Below are 26,945 nucleotides of genomic sequence, written 5' to 3'. Positions count from 1 at the left end.
TTTTGCATTTTCTTTTTCCCGTATATCAAATATTATTTTATGATGTTCTAAATGCTCTTCAAAAATTTCAGAAAATACTATGATATCATCAAAATACTTTAAAGCAAACTGAAGTTGATATTTATATCTGGAATTTGTCTAAGGAATCTTTGAAAAACAGCTGATGAATTTTTCCAAGCAAAAGGTAATCTGTTGCATTCATAGAGACCAAAATTGTTTGTAAATGCTAATTTTTCTTTATTTTCTGCATTTAAATTTACACCCCAATACGTTTATACTAAATTTAATGACGAAAATACTTTTGCATTCGTTAATTGGCCTAGTACTGTAACTATTCTAGGTACGAGTTTGGAATCTCTTTTTAGTAAGCAGCAGTGGTATTTCCTGTGCTTAAATTTTGAGTTCTGCGACTAGATGAGAGTTATCCGCAATGCTGGAGGATTGCATAAGTAAACATGAACGAACTAATTTGGAAAGATGCAGTCTAGAAAAGTATTACATTATAAACAATATAAATATATATATTATGCATAATATAAAGCAATAATTTAGAAACAGTACAGAACAATTTAGAAAACAAGCTTTTCTATCGCTAAGCCCTTTTCTATTTGAAGGGGGGATATGTAAGACATAAAATATGTAACATTATTCACTTTAATTTGAGAATACTTACTTTTATTCTTCCAGTTAATCCGGAGTTAGTTCACTTTCTGCTCTAAATTGTTTATAATAATTTTTATGGACTATGTATTTCCAAATCAATTTATTTATATTTTCTTATGTGGTGCTCCTGTATTGTATGACTCTAATCCAATCTCAGAGCTCAAAATTTAAACAAAGAAATCAAGTCTATAAATACCACTGCTACTATTGCTCACCCCCTTTTTTTTCTTGCTTCACCTGGCTGCTAGCCACGCAGAGTTTGCTTTCCACGTCGTTCTTTGTATCATATGGAAGCTGTACAAAACTGTGGAGTGCAGCTCGCACATATAAATGGTGTGTGAATCTGTTTATGCGTATCAAGGCTGGATGTAAGAAAATAAAACTATGTCTTTAAATCAGCTGTCATGTCTGAAAGCTTTTCTTCTCCGTCTCTCATCTTAAATGTCCAAGCAGCTGTTCTTCGAATCCTCAAGTAAACTACTGAATTATTACCCACACACACATACATACTATGTGCATATGCAATCGAACTCCCTTAGTTATTATCAATCGTACTGAGAGTCATTTCGCTAAGGCGACCACCTTCACGGAAGAACAAAATCATTTGAAACTCTGAGTAGTAATCTTAGTTTACTGTATTTCCTATTTCTAAACATCTTTCCTTTCGAATTTATTGGCACGATAAAGTTTTCTGTTGCAAAATGTAATCGATTAATGCAATTCTTGTCATAAGAAGATTTTAACAATGAAGCGAAATTTCATGGCATTCAAAATACCATTTTCCGCGTTTTGGAGGTTTCTGCAATTTTGTTCATCAGATGTCTTTAGGTATAAAATTCTCCTATGTAGGGTTTCTCATTTACTTAATGTGTTTACTGTTCTATTTCCAGAAATTTGGGCCTCCAAATAGTTGTAATATTAACAAAATTGAAGAAGGTAAGTACTTTTGTGTTCGATCCAGCTCCCAAACGGGTTGGAGATAAATTGAGCAATTGCAAATTTTGAATGTAAATGAATGGAATTGTTAGAAATATAAATGTATAGCATTTTGCTTATTGGAGTTTTTTTCTCCCAGAGAAAAAAAGTTGTTTTTTGGAAACTCCTCAGTCTTATAGTTTGTCTTCATCTTATTTTGAAAATTTTTGTAACTGAAAACAGGTCTATCGGATTGCCATTTAAGTCAATAAAACTAACATGTCACTTTTAGTATAAATATATATTATGCACCTAAAGTGTGAGGAAAGTACGTTTTGTGCAAATAAACTGTAAGCACCTTCTGGAATGTTTTCAACAGAATTAGGAAGATCACTTTTATTTTGCAAGGTTTAATGTTACTTCACTAAGAAGATGAAAAAAACATGTCATGTAAAAATCTATTATTTAAAGAAGTATATCACATGAAAATTATTTTCTTCATCCAGAAAAGTGGTGTTATTGTTTGACTTACGTGAATTTCACATCCTGACAAAAAATATCATGGCTGCTTCGCTTGTAGTAGATATTTGTTGAAGGCGATCCAATAAAAAATGCGTGCTATGTTTCGAATAATGTTTTCCTATATTTGAAGGGTTGAAAAAGTTGCTAATGATTTTTCCTTAGAGAGAAAGGTTTCGTTAGTTTCTAAGGTTCGTTTCTTTGAGCAATTCATTAATTGTAAAGTAAAGTATAATTCGAATTTGGTCTTTGAGATGGCGTTGCAATAGTACGCTACGAAATAAACGTTTTTGAATTCATTGATAAATGTGAGACATTTTTTAAAATTTATATTTTAACAGTTGTTTTCAAAAAATATGCCAGAAAGTTTTTGTCTAGCAATATTTAGTAAAAAGTGAAGTGTGACAAATTAAATTATCTCCAAATGCTGTCACTTTTCAGAATTAATTCATTCTAGATTAAGCTAACTTGAACAAAATGTAGAATTTTATATTTGTATATAAAACTATAAAATTAAGCAAAAATCAAATTTTTATTGTAATTAACCCTATCGATCTCGAAGAATAAAGGAACGATAAGCATTTGTTGAAATAAGCTAGTACGTATAACAGTATACATATACGTATCATATTCTGCAGATTAAAAACATTTTTATTCCATTGGTAGAGCCACAAAGATTTAAACATTCACTTTCGTTTATCAAAATCTTCTAGACATTCTTTCAAAGCAAATGAGCAGATAATTGAAGTAAAAAATCAAACATTGGAAAAAATTTAAAAAATAATTAAATAAAAATGAATTAAAATTTGAAAAAAAAGTTTCAGTAAGCGTCATTCATCAGTTGTTAAGCTTTTACTTTTATGTAGACAACAAAACATCTATGGCTGGCAAAAATAATAAAGAGATAGGTTAAAATGATAGTATATATTTTAGTTTTGAAAATTAGCTTGATTTATTCACGCGAATATCATTAGATCTCTTGAGGTTTCATTAAATGTGTGTCAGTGAAATGGTAAAAGGAAGCTTAACTGTGGACATTAATTTGTACATTTTTGATTGGTACCTTTTCCTTTTTTCATATTTAATACTACAAGCCATATTCTGACTCATAACTGTTGTATGTATTTAACATTTAAATGTTACGGATAATCTATACAACAATTGGTATATTTAGCAATTGTTTTAATAAATTGTATTCTTCATTTGCATAACGAGACAAATTTAAATAAAATAACATTTTGAGAGTAAATTAAATCCATATAAGCATGTCGCAAGCTGCTTCGAATGCAGTTTGAAATTGGCTTCTGAAAATCCGTAAGTGGAATTAGAACTCAGCATAGCAATTCGAAGATAAAGTCCAAGCACAGCATGCTGAGGTCAACAAATAAATGTATACTTTCAAGTAAGCTCATAGCTTTAAAATGTCACACTAAGAAATGACGGGAGAAAAAAAGTAAATCTCCGTTTAAAACGAAAGAAATGTTTCAGAATAAAGATTAATGATTTCTTTCACACATTTCCTGATACAGACATTTAATCCTATTTAAATAATAACAATTAAAGAAAGGAAATTTTTTAGCAAGTGCTTAAGTCCTGGAAGATACTGTTTTATATTTTAGTTCAAAAACAAAAAAGAGGCTTGCAATTATTCCTTTATAGCGGTAAAAATAATTTTATTTATCCTTTAATTAACTTCTCTCATTTTTTAATATCGAAACATGCATATAATTAATCTTAGCCATATAATGTTAAAAACCGCTTTTGAGGAACTTCGCAGTGATATTTTTCATTTTCACACACGCAATAGATAAATAAAAATGTAAGTAAAATAGAAGGAAATAAATAAGTAAATTTTTTAGATTTATTATTGAAACGTTATAGTCAGCTAGCTAGCTAATTAATAAGAAAGCGGAAAAGTTTGTTTCTTGCTTAATAAAACAAAGTTGTAATAGAAAATATAAATAGACATATTTTTGACACATAAAATATCTAACAACTTATGTCATCTGTGTCATACCTTCGATTATTTTTAATAATATGTTTTCTGTAGGCTCTGGCGTATTTTTGTATTCTTGAAATTTAGTTGTGTAATTATTTAAATTTTTTTGTTAATTTAAATTTGGGTTTCATTACAACTGGTATGATGCCCTATTAGCTTACACTTCCTCTTGACTTTTGCCGTTATATCTATTCTGCATCTGTTCTATGACACTCACCAGCTTGATGGCTTTGTCTCATATCTCCTTTTCTAACAAATTTTAGAGCTGTGCTTTAGTATTCAGGAACTCGTTTGGCTACTTAGTCCATTAGGATTGCAAGAATATTTTTTTCGATGGAAGTACTTTCCCTTGGAACTCCGGTGACTGCGCCACTTGTAAAACGAACAAAAGAACAGCAAGTATGGGTTGTGAAAACAATATTACAAGAATGGCGAGTGCTGTGTATAGACTGTTAGGAGCTTTGTGAAAACTTTTGACGTGAAAAATCCACTTACTGAAATAATAAATCGCAGACTGATAAAGAAACTTGAGGGGCACGGATTAGACAGCATACGTTAAATCACTATGCTCTCGATCCAACCGGTTTGTTGAAAACAAACATGACCAGATAATCCGAACATAAAGAGTAAAAATGTAATAGTTTAAAGCGGAAATTAAACGTTTCATTAGTCACGTGGATCAGCATATATGTGAGAAAGTAATTACAAATTTCATTTAGAGAGTACGGTGATGCAAAACAAGTCGTGGAGGTCATATAACAAACATTATTTTTCTTTCTCAAATGAGAACATTTACCTGTTGGAAGTACATAAAAATGTTTACTGTTTTCTGAAAGTAATGTATTTTACTAAGCGTATTGAATTCGGAGCTTTTACTATAATACCCATTATTAATCTAAGTTCACTGTGTATGCAATGTGGCAGTTTTCTCAGCGAAATAGTTATGCCGTAATTTGTGGTTAATTTAACTCAAAAAGGCATAAAACTAAACAGCTTTATACTTAGATGTTTTCCGTTTCAAATAACATTTCTAACAAAGGAGTTACGCCAGAATTCTGGGTCGTCTGTGTCGATAAGTATTTAGCAACTAATTCCCATCATTTTTATCCGCACTATTTGGGTATAAAATAGTGGCAACATAATTTACACGTAATAAAATCTTTTTTCACGTACCATAATAAAATTAATCTTCTTCTATATTTGTAAGTTACTTCCACGTGTGTGCTAGTCGCTGGAAGGCGGTGGTGTCACCATACAAGTTCTATAAATCTTCGGAGGACATCCACTCCTGCGTGAAAGCGTTTTACTCTCAGTGATTTTCAATTTTGTTAAAAGGTGAAACTTTTGGTAAGCTTCACAGAGCAGACTATCCAGTGAATGAATATCTTTTCCCGGGCCAAAAAAGATGTGCCAAGGAATCGAGAATATCAAAATGAAAGTAAAATGCTATGATATATGTGAAATATGATATGCAGTTCCTCAGCACTACATTTTCAAATCGGAGAACTTACTATCAATGTATTCTGAACCACCCTTTCACCTTTTCACGTTGCCTCTACAGAGAAAGCGGTAGGATTTCCAAGTAAATCTCCCGTTGTCTTTTGTTTTGCCGATCAATCTTACATTATTGCTTCTGTAAAGAATTTGCTAGTACGTTGTCAGTGAAAGACACTCGAGTATCATCATACTCCCCCGACAGGTGCTCACGTGCCTCAGACTTCTTCTAAAAACTGAAAGAACCATCGAGAAGAAACTGTTTGCATATAAAAACGAAAGGTATTGAGGCGAGAGACAATATGATAAAAAAATGGTAGTGCTCACGCCTTTAAAATATGTCACAGAATGTTTTTACTGAAGAAATGCTAGTTTATTTTGCTCTATGAAAGAATATTTTGAGATAATACAGTAAAACCCTAAGCTAAACTAATTTAATCAAAACAGTGCTGCATAAACGTTGAGTTAGTGACCACCGGTAGAAACGAAACATTTATTTTTAATGTTTCAGGTTTTACATAAATACGTATTCTTAATGAAAACAAGACTGTAAAACCATTAGATTTTTCGAAGCAAAAGACACGAAAAATGTGTTATGCGCTCATCCGGTTTCGAATACCAAGCTTCCCGAGAGCTACGGGGACGTGGTTCCATTTACAACCCAAAAACACGAGGGAAAGTAGGAGAAAATACCTTACACAGCTACATGTAAAAATAGCAAGCAATGAAATAAATGTCCCTTTGGAAGAAATAACTTCTTCGTTCATGTGTAATTTCAGCTAGATTTAGCGAGCGTTGTACTTCAAAAAATACATTAAAGTTTTTAAGCTGTCAAATCGATAGCGTCAGAGACTAGAATACATTTTAAAAATCTTGCATATAGCCCAAGTTTTCCTAACCCCCAGTCGCCTTTTAAAAGGGGGTATACATGATATTTTCTCTCTCCTTTCCGCATGCCTTCGTGGTGTAATTGGAAGCATACTTGACGCGTATTTGGGAGGTCCAAGGTTTGAGTCCCGGCGAGGGCACTAAGCATTTTTCACGTCTCGTGCTTCAAAATAACTTAATGACTCTGCAACTGTTATTCCAGTAATTAGCCTGCTCATTAGATATCCTTTACTTGTTCTTGTGATATACAATTCTATTTTTCTATGTTTCTTTCCCTATTGGCTGCTATTGGCTTCGAAAAGTAAAACTAAATTGTAACCTTCAGTTTTTCGAAAGAGATAGGTCTTCGGAAAGTGTGAAGACCCTGTAGTGATAAGGGGAAGTTGTCTCCCTTTATGAGATCGTTAAATTCCCTGGACAGGCAAATGAGAAAAATCCTGTTTCAAGCAGTTGGGATATACCGGATGAAAGCTAATAAGTGAAATCAAAATGATAAAATGTATTGATATATTAATACTTGTGAATAAATCTATAAAATTCTTTCGTAGATAAGAATTATTTATTAACATGAAATAATGTTTGTTTCATTCCCATCCTATTTTGAGATAAAAATGGAAACTTTGTACACAGGGAAAAAATTAGCTGATCCAAAAAATGCGTTTTTCGAAATAACCTCTCCCAAATTAATTCGGATAAACGTTGCACCACTGAAAAAATACAATGCCACAGTATTTTGTATTCAATTCTCGTATTCTTGTCATCTTCTTAAAAATGTAGGGCCTTCATACAAAAAATCGGAAAGAATTATGTAGCTTATTCTGATAGGGAGATTACTTATTTCATATAGAATTATACACCATTGGGAAATGTTGGCTCGTTCCTTCCGTAGATTAATTTATTAAAACTGCTAATGTGAATGAATAATCAACCTAAAACTCCTGGTATAAGTGTAGTAAGTAACTTTGTAGTTTATTTTTAGACTCTGAGTAAAATAATTGTGAATTGAAATCTAACAAAGAAAAACATATTTTCATTTTTAGTATTCTTTGTAAATAGTTTCTTCGATTCAGAAACAAAGATGTTTCCTGCCTGTATGCGAAGAGGGTTTCACAAATTAATTAAATTGTATGAAATTTTTATTCCTTTAAAGAGCTCTGTTGAGTTTGGATAAGATTCACCTTACCATTTAATTTTACATCAGAGCATATTATTTCCTCTAAAGAAAAGTGCCATAGCGCATTGATAATTTTGATTTCATTCAGATACTAGCTATGACCGTGATCTCACCGATTTCACCCAAAATGAGGAAAGCCTTTCAAAGTAAGAGAAAAAATAGACACTAAGGTTTTGAGTAATATATATCTATATATTAGTAAAAGCTTGCATCCACCAAAACCCTGTTCTGTAATACAGTGGTTAACATAACGATGCTGGCGACGAAGAATCTGCTACTAACAGCTCTTTTTATTTTCGCCGATGTTATTACATTTAACGCTATTTACTTTTCAAAGAAATTTTATTCTTTAAAAAGCATTTTAATTCCTGCAATTTATTAAGGGCTTTCCCCTGATGTCTGTTGCGGCGCAGCTATTAATACACCATACACGGTTTATTTGCAAAAATTTCTGGCCCCTAAAATTCCTAATGCTTTCCACAGCCTGAACTAAATCATATTCAATCCATTTTAATACTTCATTACAAAAGCTATTTCTTAGGCAACATCTTCATTTTCTGATGTAGAATTATGAACCTATTTTTGGAATGTCAGAGACGTTACACTATGCAGAATACATTAAACATATCTTGTTTTACTTTTTAAAGTAATGTATTATTGTTTTAAAAATAATAAATAAATCGATTAAAAATATTGTTTGTTTGATAATGGGAAAGCACATCAGGGCTATCAACCTGATATATAGCAGATAGCCTTCCTTCGCAGATTGTGTGCTTCTGGGAAGGCATACAGTCTGCGTGGAAGTTTTCTAAGGGGAATGCGGTAAAAGACTTTCTAAGAAAATCCCTGGCTGGTGCACAAGTTTCATATGGAATTATATAATTGATTCATGATTATGAAAATGCACATTTAGCCAGTCTATCCGTTGATATTCGAACCGTATCGAACTGCTATTGCTCAGCAATTTTATTTATTCAGCTCTTCGTAGGCATAAAAAGAATAATTGGTACTGTAAGTAAAATTCATGAATAGTAAAGGTTTTAACCTTTAATACCTCTAAACATGTAACTGTTAAAAACATGATTTTAGTAGTCGGTTATTTGTCATCACGTAATTTTTTCTTGTTAAAACAAATTACCGTATATTCACGAATACCACGCGCAGGTGTCTTTTATAATTTTAGTCGGGAAAATCGAGGTGGCCGGCTTTCTTGAAACAAAACAATATAAGCCAGGTAAACGCAAGTTAGTCGGCATAAATTATTTCGTTTCGAAGCTACGGTATTCCCAGAAAATATAACGTTATATGATGCTATTGTACCCTCTCAAATAGTAAGTCCTGGCCAGAATGTTATTCTCTGAATGGTTTTTGCCAAACTTGGCTTCTTAGTCATAACACTGGCAGCAGCACTAAACGAAAATGTACACGGAATGGATGGCCGTTGGAAATCACGCACTGACACCGACTGGTCGTATCAAGAAGCCCGAAACAACTCGAATCTGTGGATGGATGAAAGGTGCGTGGGATAAAATTTCACAAGAACTTGTTGTTAAGAGCTTCAAAAGGTACGAAATATCAAATAGCATGGACGGAAGTGTAGCTGTGTGGGATGATGAGGAAGAAGAGAATACCGGCAATTCGGAAAGCATCAGTGATGGCAGCAGCGCAGAAGGCGAGGAAGATTGTCAATCTGCATTGTGTTTCCACACTAAAAAAGTGAGAAGTGCCATGGTGTGATAACTTATCTACCTTTGTTAGATTACGGGTAGATTCTAAAGTTTCATTCGGGACTTTAAAATACATATTTAGTGCAAAGATTTTTGCTGACTGAAGCTATTGTTTAACAAATAAAATTTTATGTAACATACTTAGATTAGCAGTTTTTTCCTTTCTTTCCCTAAAAATTAAATTCTGCTAACGATTTATTCCTACCCATTAAAATATTACTGGGCATGTGTTGCTACGTACTTAGACTGGAGCTGCAAAAGCTGCAGGTGGTAGCTCCGATTTCTTTCCTGATAACCATCGATCGGTATTATATTTCTTTGTTTCTTTATGCTCGTTATCCAGGAAAAATATTTTTTCTATCAATTAAGCTTTCAGGGAAACTAATGAAAATATGCGCGCCATATTCGTGGACTTTTTTTATTTTGGTGCTTTGAAAAAATCCGATGCGCGTCTTATTCGGTGGTGCGTAGTATTCGTGAATGTACGATAATAATTTACAAAGTTTGAAACTAAAAAATGTGTTCAGAATATAGAGACGGAAGAGTCAAGCAGTTTAGCTGTCCCTGTTTGTTATAGTAACTATCATAATTTTAGATGTCCCTTTCTACATCGTGTTTAGTTCCTGTTAGATGCATTTTGCAACGGGTTTATATGATTTTTCTTCAAATTTGTTAATTCTTTATTAAAAATCATAAGTCAAACATTTCAAAACATTATAAAACATTCTAGCCTTTTATTATGAATGAAGTGACATGAAAGAAGTAATTTTCAAAAATAATAATAAAATGCATGAATGATTTAAGATAAATAGATAACCATTTAGCAATTTATTTTAAAACATTATGATCCCACCAGTACCCCAGAACTTAAAGCAGCTGAATACTAATATTTCGACCTAATTTCTAACCTAGGCAAACCGGCTGGCTACATGGGTGTTTTCCTTGTTTTACCCCATGTGTAACATGAATATGAGACAGTTTTCCTTAGAAAGTCCTTTGTGAAGACAGATTTCCTTTAAACAGATAGCCCCTTTACCATATCTCGATAGTCTAACCTTTAAAACATTCAGGCCTTTTTTATTAATTTTTATTATTGCTTTCTACTGCACATATATTTTAGGTTAAAAGTAATTCTGTATTTGATTCCATGTAAATCATGTCGTCATTTTTTCATTCTCGTGTTTATTCCAGTGCTTTCTATTTGATTTTTATCTTATATAAAGCTACATTTACTGTTTTTACGAATTAGCAAAAAATGTAAATCTATTTTTACTATTTTCCCAAATTTTTAAATACAATAATTAGAAAAATAGTACATAGAATTTAAAACTTACTACGTCCACTTTGGCTAGTTGCCCAGCATTGTTGACTGAAATTTTTGTCAATTATAATTTTTTTTTCAAAATTAAAAATTAAAACATTTTTATAATTTGTACTCTTCAAAGTTTTTTATATTTACTTGAATTTTTCTTTATAAAAACATATAAGTAATTATACTGACTTTGTGATATTATTATAGGATATACAGACATATCTATGTCATGGTTATATATATATATATATATATAACACTATAAATTTATCAAAATTAGCAAACTATCTAACATAAAGCAACAACAAAAAGCACGAACATGAAAATCAGCCTTGAGACAGAAATAAATTAATACATAAACAAAACAGTGAAATGAATTTAACAAAAGTTTTTAATTCCTTGGACTTTGTGAAAGGAGCAATCTATAGCATTATTAATAGAGCAACATTTTGGAATTACAACTGCAAAGGAAAAAATAATGAATTCAAAATTAGTTTTAACATTTTGTATTTTACTTTGGTTTTCACCACTACATTTGTATGCTAGTAATGTGCACCTTTTCTAAATAATGATTTACATTCGTCGTTGATTTATCAGAATTCTTGTATTTATTTTCAAATCAATTCTTGTACTTATTTATTCTTGTTATTTGTATCAAAGCATTTGCCATGCTTTGATATTTTCGCCTTTCTTGTAGTTTCGGTTATTTTATTTGGCTTCCTTATTAGTTACTTGAGCAATTACACCTCTTTGGCATTTCGAATTACTACTTTTCCATTTATCTGGTGTTAGTTAAATAGTTTTTCATTAAAATTTTTTTTAAATTCTTAATGTTGTTTAAATTTCATGATTAATTGTCTTTCTACAATTAATTGCACATTTTCATGAGTAATTAATTTATGTTTTCTCCAAAAATATAAAGTACATATTTTCTTTCGAATCTCGTCTGAAATGGTTATGTCTTGATGAGTATTTATTTATTAATTGTTATTTTTTTGTTAATTGTTTTTTTAATTTAACCTTCTAAGCGGCTAGAATATTTTTTGTGATATCTGTAAGAACGTATATATACGTGCATATTAAAATATGCCAAAGAAATTAAGGAAATATATCAAAAGAACACAAATCCAGGTATGAAATACCAGCAGTTTTTACATTAAAATCAAAAAAACTAATTTGTTCTCATAGTAATTTTGGCAAATTTGTGCTTTCTTAGCGAAACCCCTGGCCGCTCAGAGTATTAAATAGTGTTTAAGTTAATTATAATTAATTTTTGACTGATTTACTTGTTCTGTTGCAATTCATCCAGATATAATTCAGAAACATGCCTCTGTTGAAAGTTCTAATGACTTCTGTTTAACAGAAACCATGATGTCTCAACTTTTACTTTATTGTTTTTGTATTACTTAACTTCTGTTTTAGGATTGATTTTTCAAGACTGTACATCGTGTTCTTTTTTGATTCGCGCCTTCTTCATGTTAAGCAGCTAGCGACGTTTTTGTAAATTTATATTATATTTTTATTTTTTTTAAATCAATGAATTAATTTAGCAGCATTCAGAGCGAAATTAATAGCATTTAATTATATATACTTCAATGTTTTATATACCTTCTCTCTCTCTCTGTATATCTGTTTGTGTGTGCGTAAGAGGGAGAGTGAGAGCGAGTGCATAACTTTAAATTCGTGTAAGGCCTTATTAAAATTATTCACTCAAAGTAAAATTCATTATATTGCAATAAGGTTAAGCATGTAAAGAAATCAAGGAAACCACGGGAAAGACAAACTTAAAATCAAATGTCTGAGAAAAGAGGAAAAACTTGAATAAAATTCAATGAATTATTTATGATCAGAGGCGACGTTATTATAAAGCACTTACAGGAATTCTGTCCCCCCCCTCCGAAGAAATGATAAAATGACGCCATAAAATCCACAGAATAATGAATTAAAATTGTTTGTAAATGTATTCCTTATTCTATCCCCAACATTCCTGAAAATATACGTAAAGTATTTTGAAGTAAAATCACATATAGATATAGGACGATTTGATTTGCATTTCTAAATGTAGTATTCAGTGATACAATCGTTATTCTAACTAGACGTTTTAGAGCTTTTGTTATTTATTCTGAAAAAAAAATATTTTTTGTGAATGCCATATAATTCGTTTTTAAGTTACAGAAGTCTGCACCTGTGGAAATACGAATTTCGGAGATGCTTTAAGAATGCTTTTAAATTCCTATTTTTTTAGATCGTTTATGATAATGTATATGTCAAAATGTAAGTCAGTATTTATTATTAAGTAATAGAGTATCCGTGAATTTGAACTGAAACTTTGTTTTTCTTCCCGCATCGAATGAATCATAGACAACTACGAGTATGCCTTTAATCTTAACCCTATTACCAGTTGAGCTTTAATGATTTTAAAGCTTTGGAGTTCAGTTATCTACCTTAATAATTTTTAAAAGCAGTCGCAAAATTAGTTCTACTTTAAAACATCTCCAATAATTTCTCTTTTATTGAAGAAAATAAATATAATGCTTTAATTTCTAAAACAATGTTATATATTTTTTACAATAATTTATCTACTTACCTGTATTCTTCACTTTATAATCTGTAGAAAAATAATAACATATCTTTGTACGCATATTAAAATACTTTAACTAAAATTTAAAATTAATTTTCAATGAAGATGAACGCTAATTCCATACTTTCTCTAATTAAGACATGAATTAAGACATGAATCTCAGCAGTAAAAGTTTGTTTTTATTTTTCTTACATCATTAAATGCTTTGGCCACCAGTCTATTAGATGGAAAAGAAAATGTTTGTAAATCGCTTTCCATTTATTGTACTTTCCTCAATTAGATCCTATTAGCTTCTCATTATTCTTACTTTAATCGTATTAAAGAAATAAAACACTTTTTTTTTTTTACTTCGAAACCATTGTTTCTGCGTATTTGGTTAATTTTCTTGGCGAAAACATTTCGACGAAAATTGGTGCTCTTTACGTTTTGTACCCTATTTAAGTTCAAAGTTAAGAATAAAAAAGAATTTCGTTTCACTTCTTTTCTGCCTTGTCATCTCCTTATTGGTTACCGTTAATTGAGGATCAAAGAAAATGTACTTTCTGTTAAATTTGTTTTCATTCTTTTCCGAATAGAGCAGCTGAAATTGTAAGTACACACTCTAGTATTATTGAAAAGCTTTTTCCTTATTTCTTACTTCACTGATGATAAAAGTTGCGTGATGCGGAGTAAAAAATAAAACATTTTCTTTTAAAATAAATAGTCAAGGCGAGAAATGAATTTAACATGGATTTTAAATCCGTTGCTTGGCTGGTTATTTGCTTTTTATGGCATGCAGCTTGCTAAATTTATGAGGGACAGAGCACAATTAAAAATAAGAGAATAAACATAACGTGGAACCTAGAATTATTGAAAACTCATAGAGGAAAATAGTTTTATAGAAAGACAGTAGATAAAAGTTTTGAAACACTCTAAAATATGCTCATAAAACTATATAGTATGATAATATTAAGCTCTTACTTTCTTAGTATGACAATGATAAATATGCAGCATTCATACTATGCATATGACATAAATGTTACGTAATAAAATATGGTACAAGGCATAACTAAATATATTTCCTTTGAAAGTAAATATAAAACAATTTGATAGCATTAATTATTTATACACCTAATTCATTTACAGTTAGAACTTAAATTTGATATTTTTCATTTCATTTCATTATAGAGCAATTTATAAATATATCTGAAGGTGGTGAAGTTCAGAATCTTATTCTTGAATAGCCTCATACATATTTCTATGAATGATGAATGAATCTGTACTGTTCTAGAGACCAACATTTTAGGGATTCAATGTATGGATATATATCCATATCTTATACATCTAGAATGTTATTAAATAATATATGTTATATTTCAAAATTTGAATGTTATCGTTTCGAAGTCAAGAAAATAAAGCAAATTATCATTACAAAAGTCTTTACAAAAAATAACAAATAATTATATATTGCCATCGTGCTGGAATAAATAATTTTAATAATTAGTTCCAATTAATTCATTATGGTAATTACAAGGTATTACGTAACATCTAATAGATAACCCAATATAAATAACTTTTTATAAGTTTTTCCAATTATTTGCAGTTCGCACATTATGTGGCTAAAATATAAAAAATATTAACAGCTTTTCACTAAGCTGAGCTAACATTGAAACTTTAGGTTCCTAACATGCTTATTGAACACCCAATCAAAATATATAAAACTGATTAATACCCTATGAAAAATGCTTATGGATAAGCATCGATTTGTTTGTAGGCAAACCAAAAGAAAATTCCTTTCCTAATTTTTTTTTCTTTTTATTGTTCAACTTTGGGATTCAAACACCTCATATTATTTTTGCTGTTTGTTATGGATTTGCTGTCTTCCCTCAACGCTTTTCGTTCAAAATATTTCTGAATGTCTAAAAAGAGCGTGATTACCAAAAATAACATCAGCAGTTTTTAAAGCTACGTCTGTCGGTTTGTTCCACTTCATCACTACAAGTTCCAGTGGCTAAAAATGTGACAGCCACGGTTATGCTGGTGAAAATGTGAGCTTGTAAATTCAGTCGATAAATGTTTTCAAAAATGTAAAGTATATAATAAAGCATACGGCACATATCTACTTCCATAAGTGTCATCAAAATCAAATTTAACAATTCCTTTCTTTAAGATATATTCGGAGTCTGAAACAAATATTTTGTTTATGCATTATTCCTGATCCATGACTTAGGGCGTACTTCAAAACACACCTTCTCAACTTTAGTTTCATGACTGACTGACTGACTGCACTAAATAAGTTAAAATTTGTCATCTTATACGCTGCTTCACGTACTGATGATCTCTGATTTTCGGCCCACCAGCGGCCGAGCGGTAAAGTCGCTGAACACTGGTAGTTCGGTCCAAGGTTCGAATCCCGCGAATGGACTGGCTGCATGGGCGTTTTCGTGGTTTCCCCCATGTGTAACGAGTATACGAGCCAGTTCCCCTTAGAAAGTCCTCCACGAAGGCATCCCTCCCCTTAGGCAGATAGCCCTAGTGAGCTTTGCCGTAATTAAATACACCAAAGATCTCTGATTTTCCTTTGAATAACAATATTATTGCATGCGTAGTAATATTCACCTCATTTTTTGTCACACCTTGTTCATCTGTAAAATTAATGAGAAGCTAATAATCATGTGTTGATGATTGCAGTTAACGAAACTCATTTTAAAGGTCTAATATTATTGCAACACTGGTAAATGTTCAATATTAATTACTCAAATTTCCCAAATGCTATTCTGGTGCTTCAGTCGCTCAGTCGGTATAGGGGTCAGAGAAGCTGACTGCGATGCTGAAGGGCCTGGGTTCGAATACCGGAGAAGGCATGGTTGTAACTGTCCGTCCCTTCATAGGAAAGGCGGTGGTGGCCCACCTATTAGGTGCCTCCATAATAAAGAGACCACCACGTCCGGCCTTGTATAGATTAATGGACTGGGTTACATTTGTAATTGTTTACAATCTGCAATTGGAAAAAAAAATGGTGCTTCATCTCACCAAAATAGTATTTATGAACATATGCAGAAAATTTGTTCATTCAAATATTACTTAATCATTGGTCAGTTTATAAATCAGTATAAAGATAGTTTATTTACTAAAAATGAATCACAAAGGAAATCAAAACACCTAAGGATTTGTTTAACAATTTTGTCTGTGAATATAAATCTTTTGACAGAACGAGAGAAATATTTTAGCCTTCAACTGAATACAAACACTTACTTATTTCATGTTAAAATTCTTATATATTTTCTCATAGCATAACAAATCCTTTGTTATTTTAGGTTAACTGTCACAAACAGCTGTCCAATGGACTTAAGGTACTTTCCAATGGATCGCCAGCAGTGTACAGTTGAAGTAGAAAGCTGTAAGTATCTTTTTGTTTTCCCTTTGACAGGGAGTTTAGTACTTATGTAGACTGTCATATTTTAATCTTTATTATCAATTATACAAAGAAATAAACTAAAAAAGCAGTAAAGTTATAGAAGAATAGTATATACTTTATTCCTATTCAGATTATAAGGCTCAGTTATTTATTGAAATATACCATGTTATGCAGACTAAGGAATCATACTCGCTAACATTTTAATTCTGATCCATGAGTAACTTGTAATTAAGGATATGGAAGTATGTCTGAGAAGATGCTTTTATTTATTTTTGAACATCTTTTATAGGCAATCTGCCAAGTTTTGAAGTATAGAAATACATATAGAATATAGAATTTGTAATAAAGAAATAATTTTCATTTAGCATAGTATGCCCCTTGTCGGTATATGATGTTACAATGTTTAAGAATATTTTATATAAAAGAATATGACTGTATTGAAAAAAAAACTGTAATATCGTAAATCTATTCCAAATGGGATTTTTTATAGGTGATAATAACAACACTTCAAGGTTAAGTGGCATTCTTTACCGAACTGCACAGCTGTCTGTAGAACGCATTTAATATTTTCACTGAAAAATATGTTCAGAAGAAGGTAGAAAATGTTGTAAAAGAATTTGATAATTATAACCTCTCATACCAACTATTCATAAACAAAAAACTCGAAAGACTTCGCCGTTTGCAAATTCTTTATTCGTACTGAATTTTGATTAAAATTTTAAACTAATGGTAGTGAGCAATAATGGATTTGATTTACAGCAAAAGAGAAATTAAGATTAGTTAAAATGTATTTGTAAGCAAATCTATAACTATGTTAAATGTATTTTCATCAGCTTTAAATTTGTAGTATGCTGAAATTCACAGTGAAAACTTTTAATTCTATTATTATTGCATTACACTGATTTCTTTTGCAGTATTTTTCAACTTTTATCTCTCCAGATTCTAAGAACATCATTAAATTTTCACCAATATTTGCTATTTTTTTCCTTGAACACAAAATTTAAATTTCATCAATAGAAACTACTTACGAAATAAATAATAGTATTCGATTGGAAGAGAATAATCCTAATGTAATGTTTAAAATTAGACAAAACAGCAGCCTTATTTTAGCACAGATTTGGAATAAAACTCTATTGATTTTGGGGTCATCAAACACTGGTCCTTTTCATTCAAATATTTTTTGCCTCTGAAGAAGCGTAACTTGTGTCTGATCACCATCGTAAATGATAGGGTTTACTTAAAATGCACGTCAAAATAAAGTTTAAGTTTTGCGTAGTTTTAAAAAATTTTAGTTTAGTTCTCTGCTTTTTATTTTAAAAAACCAGTGTTGCAAATCTAGAAGGTATTTTGCTTTATTATGTTAAGTAAAATTTACTGCGGAGTTTATCTTACATATTTATTTCGGTAAATAAATAAAAGAAATTGAAAAAATTCATACTTATGAAAAGAGAGCAAAACCTTAAATGTAATTTTTATTATTTTGTTAACATCAAAATATTATTTCGCTACATACAGTCAATTGTATCTTTTGAGAATCTATCAATAATTCAATTTTACGCATTAAATCACCCTAGTAATTACAATTTTCTATACGAACTGTTCTTAAGAACTTTCTTCAAGCATAAATTTGTTATTATTTGCCTTGAAGCATCAATATCATTTATTCAGAATTACTGAAATCTTTCAAAGTCGCATTTTTTTTTAGAATTTAAGAATCAGATTTCTGTCTGTACTTTAAATTTGATATAATATCTTGCTTTTGTTTAAAAAAATAAATAGTGTTCGAAATGCATTTATGTATATTAACTCAGTCTCAATTTAATAATGTATATAGAAAGTAAAAGACTGAACGTTACATTTAAATTCCAAATGTCTTGATAAAACGTCGTGTATGGAATCCTACCTTATCTCGAATGTACATATTTCTCGAACAGCCAGCGCAGTGCTTTTGAGAGTGCTATTGTCACAGACGTCGCTGGCACCTCGTCAAGTCTGAAACACATTACTATCCCAAATGCGAAAGCATATAATTGAATCAAATTATATTCTGAAGTTGCATAATTGCTTGCAGATACCTGTAGACCAATGATTCAGTTGAACGTTCGATTTCCTAGAGCAGCTTCAGGTAGCACGTTGAGTCGGAAATTTGTTCGATTTTATTCAGAGCATAAATTCATTTCCTATAAGTATGCGTAAAGTGGAATAAATAACCAGGTAAGTGTGAAACTGAATTAATATTTTGCATAATGAGTTGCTGAAATATTAATATGACCGAAATATATAATTATTAACTCATACAATTCATCAGTTAGGACAGGTACGTCATTAACTCAACATTTACGTTTTCAGAACAAATACTTTATATATTACTTATATTTTACTTATGCTCTTACGTAATGCCAATTTCATAATTTAAATAACTCATACGTGCTTTACAATATTATTATATAGTGTTAGACCAAAACGCAGCTCTGTATCATATATTTTAACTTCATAAAATGTGTTCTTTTTCTTTAAGCGTTCAGCTTTTTTTGTTAAAATATGCCACTGGCTGTCCGGTTTGCATAAGTACGGTTCCTGTTTCTAAATCTGTTGTATCTGCGGCGATTTCTAACTTGTCTCCTGTTTCAGGAAATTTCAAGATGAGAGCTTGGATAAATGTCGCTTTTTGCTTTTCAAAAGCCGTGTTTGCTTCCGATGACCAAGTGAATCCATCCCTTTTCCTTTTAAAGTTAAACAAGGGCTCTGTTATGTGACCAAAATCTTTAATAAATACTTTATAATAGGAGCGCAAGCTCAAATATGATGCTAATTTCTTCGCCACTCAGTTGGCGGCCAGTTTTTGATCGCCGCTGTTTTTAAATCCTCCGTTTCTATTACTTTCTCTATTTTATATCCCCGGTACCGAAGTTCTTGGGCCTCAGATATGCGCATTCGCTTTTAAGCCTGTTTTCTTCAGAAGCTGAAAAACTTCATGTAAATCTTCAGTACGCTATTATTTGTGATAATTGTGACTATTATGTCATCTAAGAATATGAATGTTAATTTACCGAGTACAAGATAAAGATGATGTTCATTACCTAGTAGAGTCATTAGGTTGTATCAGTGCGAGAACGTGAAAAATGTGCAGTGCCTCACCGGGATTCAAACTCTGGATTTCTCGAATATACTTCGAGTGTGCTCTCAGTAACACGATGAAGGCATGCGGAAAGAAGGTAGAAAATATGTTATAAACTCCGCCTTTTAATAGGCGACTGAGGATTAGGGAACCAATCGCCAAATCCTAGTGGTGACGAATTATCGTCCACCACATTTTTCTTAGTTTGGGCTCCACTTCTAGAGTCTTTCAGAATTTTCTGAAATAAGGAAATCGAAGAAATGAACAGTGCCCTCTCTCCGTGATTTGAACTAAAGACCGCGATGATTGTGCTTCCAGTTAAAATGAAATAAGTTAGAAAGTAACGACACAATTGCGATATGTTTTATTTTAAAAGAATTAATGTTTACCAACAGAAAATAGATGACCAGTTTCATGTCCTGTAATAAACTCTCAGATAAACTACTTAAATCATGTATTTTAACTAAAAAAAGTGAAAAAAAAACGGTTTTTCTGCTTTCATGACTTTAATTACCTTGCCAAGAATTCCCATCGTTTGGGTAGTATAGCTTATGTCAAGATGTAAACTTTAATTAAACACAGAACGTGACGCCACTGCATAAGACAGTAATTAAAGACAAGCCTTATTTTATTTCCCTCTGCCTTTGGTAGCTAATCAAATGTCAGACAAAAAAAAACACATTTAAGTAATACAAGAATCTTATGAATAACGAAAGATTCATGTTTTAGAATGGCTCTAAAACGACAAACACAAAAACGAAATAATTCCTTATATATATTTGAAAAAAAAAAAAAAATGCTATTTAAAATGATTTTCAGTTTCAGAGATTAAAATGGAATAAAAATCTTCTAGAAAATAAGATTTTGATTATAAAGCCAGAGGACGTTAGTTCCGGATCTCGTATGTTAATAAAGCAGTATTTTATTAAATTGTTAAGATAATAGGATAGATAGCAAATAATATGCTATATTATATAATAAGCAACAATAAAAGTCACGTTCCTTCAAAAGAATGACACAAAACGAGTCTGAATCTTACACTATAATATGTGATAAAAACACACCAACATGAATTTTAATAACTAAGAAAATTTACCCTTTCCTTAGGCTTCGATTTAAAATAGGAGTACCACGCAGTTCGAAGTAGGACCGGCGCTAGAGTCGTGCAACCTGTGCAGTCGCACCGGGCGGCAGGATTTAAGGACTGTAAAATATTTTCAACTTAGGATGGAAACTGGCATCGGAATTTCGGATTTGCAGAGTTTGCACCGGGTGGCAAAATGTCTAGCGCGGGTCCTGCTTCGAAGACCATGCAATGCACTCTCCTTTCTTTAGGAGAATAACGGCTTCTTAGTAAGAAAATCTACATTGTCTCTTAAAATGTATATTTTCCTTTCGAAGAAAACTAACGCAACAGGAAGATGTCTTTCAAAATTTCCTTTATTTATTCAAAAACGATTTTTAAATTCACATGCAATATAGTACTTCCTTAGCTCTAACATGAAATTATACAGCGCTTTTTCTATTGGCAGAAAAATCTAATAATACACTTTTATTACTTCTGTTACCTTGAAATTTCATAACTGAATGAAATAACAACAGCACATGTATTTACTTATTCCAACTAAGGACACACACTAAATATTTCTCTTCGTGTTAACTGATTTTTAAAAAAAATTAAGCGTTTCAAATTTTCTTGATGAAAATAAGTAATTATTTCTTGCATATAAATTATCACTTTATTGTCAAAACTTAACTTTCTGTTTACTTTAAGCTAGTTTATTTTAAATTTTCTTTCATTTCTTGCCAGTGTTTGAAAATTTGGCGCAGTCAGTAAACTTCCGAATGGCTATGATGTTAAAATAATTACCTTTTTAAGGAAGAAATATGAAGCCACAAAGATATTCAAAACTTCCTTAAACATTTTGGCTCCTAGAATAAGTCTTCAAACATATCACATGTTTTGAATGCAAAATGAGTGCATTTCCTTCCAGTTTGATACTTTGAGAAACTACATTAAATGTTTCACACATCTGTCTATGAATGTTTTGCGCACAAAGAGAAGAGTAATATTAAAAACGTCTGAGTCGTACCTATATAGGTATAGGTGTAAATACTACATCACATAATGCAACTGTTAAGTATGCCTTCTAAAAAACACAAACGAATTCTGTTTCCTGACCATTTAGAAATAGAAAATATGGATAGGTATACATTTGGTTTCTGTGGTAGTAACGTTTAGAAATACATGTAGGAGGCACTGTATTGTTGATTTTTTATATATGCAATAAACATATGGCACATGAAAGCGCAGTGGAGAAATTTATCATTATTACATAAAAGTACCAGCAAACGTACAGGTCTAATTTAAACGAAATATTATGTAACGATAATTTTTGAAATTTTACCTCTCAAAATCTTTCAAATATATTATTTACTGTTCCTAATAACATTAATAAAGTAAATTTTCAGATAAGGGAACATAAATATCGTTCGGAAAATCAACTTTTAATAACCGTTAATAAATATAACATCATAAATTCCCTTCATTTAATTAGTTCAAAATCAATTATTCCCAAAAGCATTGATTATTAATTATGAATTTCTCAAGAATTAGTTTGCACTGTGACACAACTCTGAGACTGAATTAGTCATAAATTACCGTAAAGTCATCAATGCAATTGATTTCTCTCTTTTAATTAAAGAATTTCTTATTCGAATAAAGTTAATTTTTAGCATTATTAAATCTCTACAAAAGGCATCCAGCCCACCCTATATGAAATTAAATTTTTGCAAAAATAAACAGTGGCAAAGAAACGTTCTTCATTCTTCATAAATAGAGGTTTTTTATTGGTAAACTATTTTTTGTTCCATGCAAAGCAAGGGACTTAGTTTCGCTACATTATCCACCAAAATCATGCAGGGAATAAAGCGCTTCCCAGATAAGAAACGAGAGGCCGAGCAAAATCAAAATGGAATAAATTATAAAAGAAAATTAAAGGACGCTGTTTTGAGATTTGCCTTAGGTGTTAAAATCTATCTACATGGTTCTGTCATCAGCCTTCGGAAATTTGCAAATAATCTTTCAGCTCATCATTTCTGTTGGGTTGAGTTTCCCTTATTTTTTCTCCTACCGATTTTTGAGTTACACAAAACGATCTTGCTTGAAATAGAGAAAAAGTAATTTTCTTACCATCGCTAATTGAAAACCTTTATGGCATCTAATACTTTCAAGACGGAAGTTCCAGCTTAAATCCTTAGCAACTTTGAAAAGATGAAAGCTTCGAGGTAAATTTTTAAGCATCTAACGTTAATAGCACTAGATCATGTTTCTTCAGTAATGCATTAAAAACCACCTCAAGGTAAATACATTCTATACATAATAAACGCATAGTGGAGGAAAGAAGTAAACAAAATGCGAAGTGTAGCAATCAGAAAATCCATTTAAAATTTACCAAATGTAAATCTGTCATTAGAAAAGTGCTTTAAAGGACTTATTGAACTAAGCTGTTTTACATGATAAAAAACTACGTTAAAGATGAGAAAGGAAAATTGTGAAATCCAACTGCCAAATTTAAAAAAATGCTAGTATAAGAGGAGGATGTGTTTCATTTAGAAGTATGACTATTTATTGTAAAGCGTCCAATAGTAAACTTAATTCAGTATCATGTCCTCAAGACGAAATATCATTCCGTCTTAAGAGTAGGAGGTTTTGTTTGACGTGAAAACATTTATTAAGCAATTCTGAACAAAGCGAGAAAAATATATTTGCAAATAAATTATTTGAATTATAAACACAAAAGTTTTGAGTATTAAATTAAATATTTATTTAAGAGTTTTCTTTGTAGCATTAGAAATCTCCGAAATGAGAAAAGCTGGATTAACATACGAAAGTAAAACGATACACAAAAGAAAATCGGAAGCGAAAATAGTGGAATAATCGAAGAATGTTTCGATAAGAAAAGAATATTAAATTAGATTAGAAACTTCATTTCATACATGAAGAAGAGAAATTCTTACATTTTTAAATAAAAATTAAGTTATTCATAAACCACTCTAAGATGTTTTACGTTTTAGTAATAGTTTCTTCATTAGAAAGGTAGGTAAGCGTTTTCATTTGCTGGTATGAAGAAATGAAACATGTTTGATAGCTTTAGAGAGTTTCTGTAGTAATGATCGCAACAATTTCCAAAGACCATTTTACAGATATACTCATATAAAGAGCCATTTTCGAAAAATAATAAGTTCATTTAAATATAAAAGCAAACATCAATAAAAAGAGCGCTTTTGTTCGGTTTATGCGTTTAAGATAATATTTCTATCATTTCTATATTTCAGGATACATTAAATTTGGCTTTCAATATATACGAAACAAACAGATTATAATGCGTATAATTTATTTTTCGGTTTATTTTATATCATATATATATATTATATTATCTTAACGCAACGTATAAAAATCAAATGATAGCTAACAAAATACGTTGGGTATCACCGGAGGAAAAAATCCTCAATTTTGCATAATATTCAACTAAAGCGTATTAAGATACATGGTAAAATTATGTGGGAAAATATGAATATGGTAGCAGAAAATGTCTTTCCATGAATTTAATAAAATTAGTTTTTAGATGTTGTTAGACTAATATATAATTTTATAGAAAGTCATATCTGAAGTCCTGGAGGCTATTTAGGGACAGGTATGGCTTGACATTTAAGAGCAACCTTGATGATTTCGATGATACTGAGTTTCAGAATATATTCTGAGATATCTAATCAAACGACATTTTATTTTTCAAGTTATTCATCCAGTAGAAGAAACCTTTAAACTCAGAAATTGCTGTAACAAAGACATCTACTATTAAAAACTGATATAAGGTTCATTTGGAGTTGCGTAATCTGACTATTAGGATCTCTTGCAGGTTGCAGAAAGCTGCAGATATCACTGCGATTTGTTATGATTTCTCGCCAGACGAAATAGTCATCGCCACAGAAGTCGAATCTATCATGGAAATTTATGAAATGTTGCGCATTCGTGTTTTAGACTCTGTGTAAAATATGTTGAGAATCTATATTTTAACTCAATATTGACCCTTCAGTAACTCAGTCACTTGGATTCTATTGGAGACCCAATGGACATCATCGTAAGCACTCCCATTATATGATTAAAAATGAACGGTATACACATCTTATTGGTTGATTTCAATGTAGGTGAATTATTTTAATATTTCGGCACATGCGTACATTATTCTTTCACATATTGCTTATTTGCATATTCTAAGTATCAACACGTCGCAAATATATACTTTGACTTTAAGTACTGTTAGATCAAAATGAGCACTAAATTTTATGAAACTTTTAATTGATAATTTAAGGTAAGTGCCATTTCTCAAATCACTCTCTAACGTCGGACATCAGAATCATCCATCTTAATCGTTCAGGCTAAAATGTACTCTAAATACGAGTCAATTTTGTCTTTCATTCGCATTTTATATTCCCACTGTTTTCAGTGCAAAGGACTAGTTATTAGTAGCTGATTGAAAAAAAGGAACCAAAAAAAAAAACTTGCATTGTGATAATATTTACCTTACGCAGTATCATTTGAAATGCACCATTCTTGGTACTAAATAGGTACTTTGAAATCGTTATTAGATTGGAAACTGAAATGTATGTTTAGTTTCAAGATTAAACAACGGATATAAGTTTTAAGCATTCTTAGCAAAAATGAGCTGGTATAATCCTTTAATGACAAGAAACATTTCTTAAATGAATTGGCAGTTTAGATACTTTAATTTTATTCATTTTTCTTTGTGGATTCTTCTTTGTGGAAAATTGTTTCTGAATCATATGTTTATGAATCTGAATATAAAAAATAAAAAAAAATAAAATCTAAAACGTTTATTTGATGCCCATATCTAAATCTAATCCCTATACTAATAAAAAATGCTATTCTTTCAGTATTATTGAAACTACACTGCAAGCTTGCAAATGGAGTAGCATGTCCACTGCTAAAAGTTTTTATTCTTGTCCCAATAATACAAAAGGGAATTTTTGACGCTTTAATTGAAACTCATCTATATTCCTTTTAACTTCTTAAAAGTGTCATTTACGTACCATCAGAAAATGATTATAATAGAGAGAACTGTAGACAAAGATAGGCAGGTTAATGTAGCATTGTATCATCTTGACATTTAATTCTATTCATGCACATATGGAGAGAAATACGATCCGGAATTGTTTCCCACAGCTTCAGGGTCAATGTTCAAAATTTATTGATCCGTCATCAACATTTTACAGAAACGCATAGATTTCGCGTTTCGGCTAAATTCTTTTCCCTTAATTTTGTCATTTACTGATTGTTACTTGTTTGAAAGTATCTTGGGAATAAAGATATTTTTACATTCGGAGAAGTGCAGGCGTTTTCAATTTAACTTGATGCATGTATTAAGCAATCTGAACTTGATCAACAATTCAACGGCAAAGCAAAGTCAACTCTTCACGTATGAGCCACAAAGGAACACTGAAGTGAATGCGCACTAAAGGAGAAAATTACAATTCTTGATGAAAGAGAGTTAGGTTAAAGGTAAAATAAGCCAATAAATGCGCATATACTAAACATTTAGAAAAGTGCCGAATACTGTACTTTCCGATTACTGGATCAATGTTTTAGAGAGCGCAGGCAGTGAAGCGAAGACCACATTTTAGTCATCGCTTCACTGCCGTTTCATATGGTGGATACAAATGGATGAACACTCCTTTATTTCTATATCTTTGTTTTATTTCCTTTTTATTCAATTTTTCATTCTGATTTATACACGTGTTTTCATATTGTTCAAATATATGTTTTTTAGTTCCTTGACATGTTTTGAGACTTGAATTGCTTCATGATTCTGGCCAATATTTTTAATTTTGTAATAACGTTGGAATTTTCACTAAAATAAAAAGAACGTATAAAAGAAGATATGTTTACCAACACATCGACTGAAAACATTAAAAATGTAGTTTTTTCAGCACAGCAAGTTTAAGGTGCTGTTAAAATAATTTTTCAAGTCATTTTTGGGAATTTTTAGCTGTTGATGAAAGAAGATTTGACTGTTTAGGATATTTTCTATTATGATTGTTAAGAATTTCTTTGAAATCCTCATGGTGCTACTTGTGATC

At 31.0% G+C, this 26,945-nt stretch overlaps 1 protein-coding gene across 2 annotated transcripts in view; it reads left to right on the top strand.

The window, feature by feature from the left end:
* LOC118181801 (gamma-aminobutyric acid receptor subunit beta-like) overlaps nucleotides 1-26,945 on the top strand; it is a 534,459-nt gene that overhangs the window by 236,819 nt on the left and 270,695 nt on the right. For both annotated transcript variants that reach the window (XM_085808441.1, XM_085808440.1), the window contains exon 5: nucleotides 16,569-16,651. In XM_085808441.1, coding sequence (XP_085664567.1) covers nucleotides 16,569-16,651 — 83 coding nt within the window. The remainder of the gene's footprint in view (nucleotides 1-16,568; nucleotides 16,652-26,945) is intronic.

This window comes from Stegodyphus dumicola, chromosome X1, assembly GCF_044657685.1.
Source record: "Stegodyphus dumicola isolate Sdum_Otavi_A_Nest chromosome X1, ASM4465768v1".
Classification (NCBI taxonomy): domain Eukaryota; kingdom Metazoa; phylum Arthropoda; class Arachnida; order Araneae; family Eresidae; genus Stegodyphus; species Stegodyphus dumicola.
This window is presented reverse-complemented; position numbering and strand designations above follow the sequence as displayed.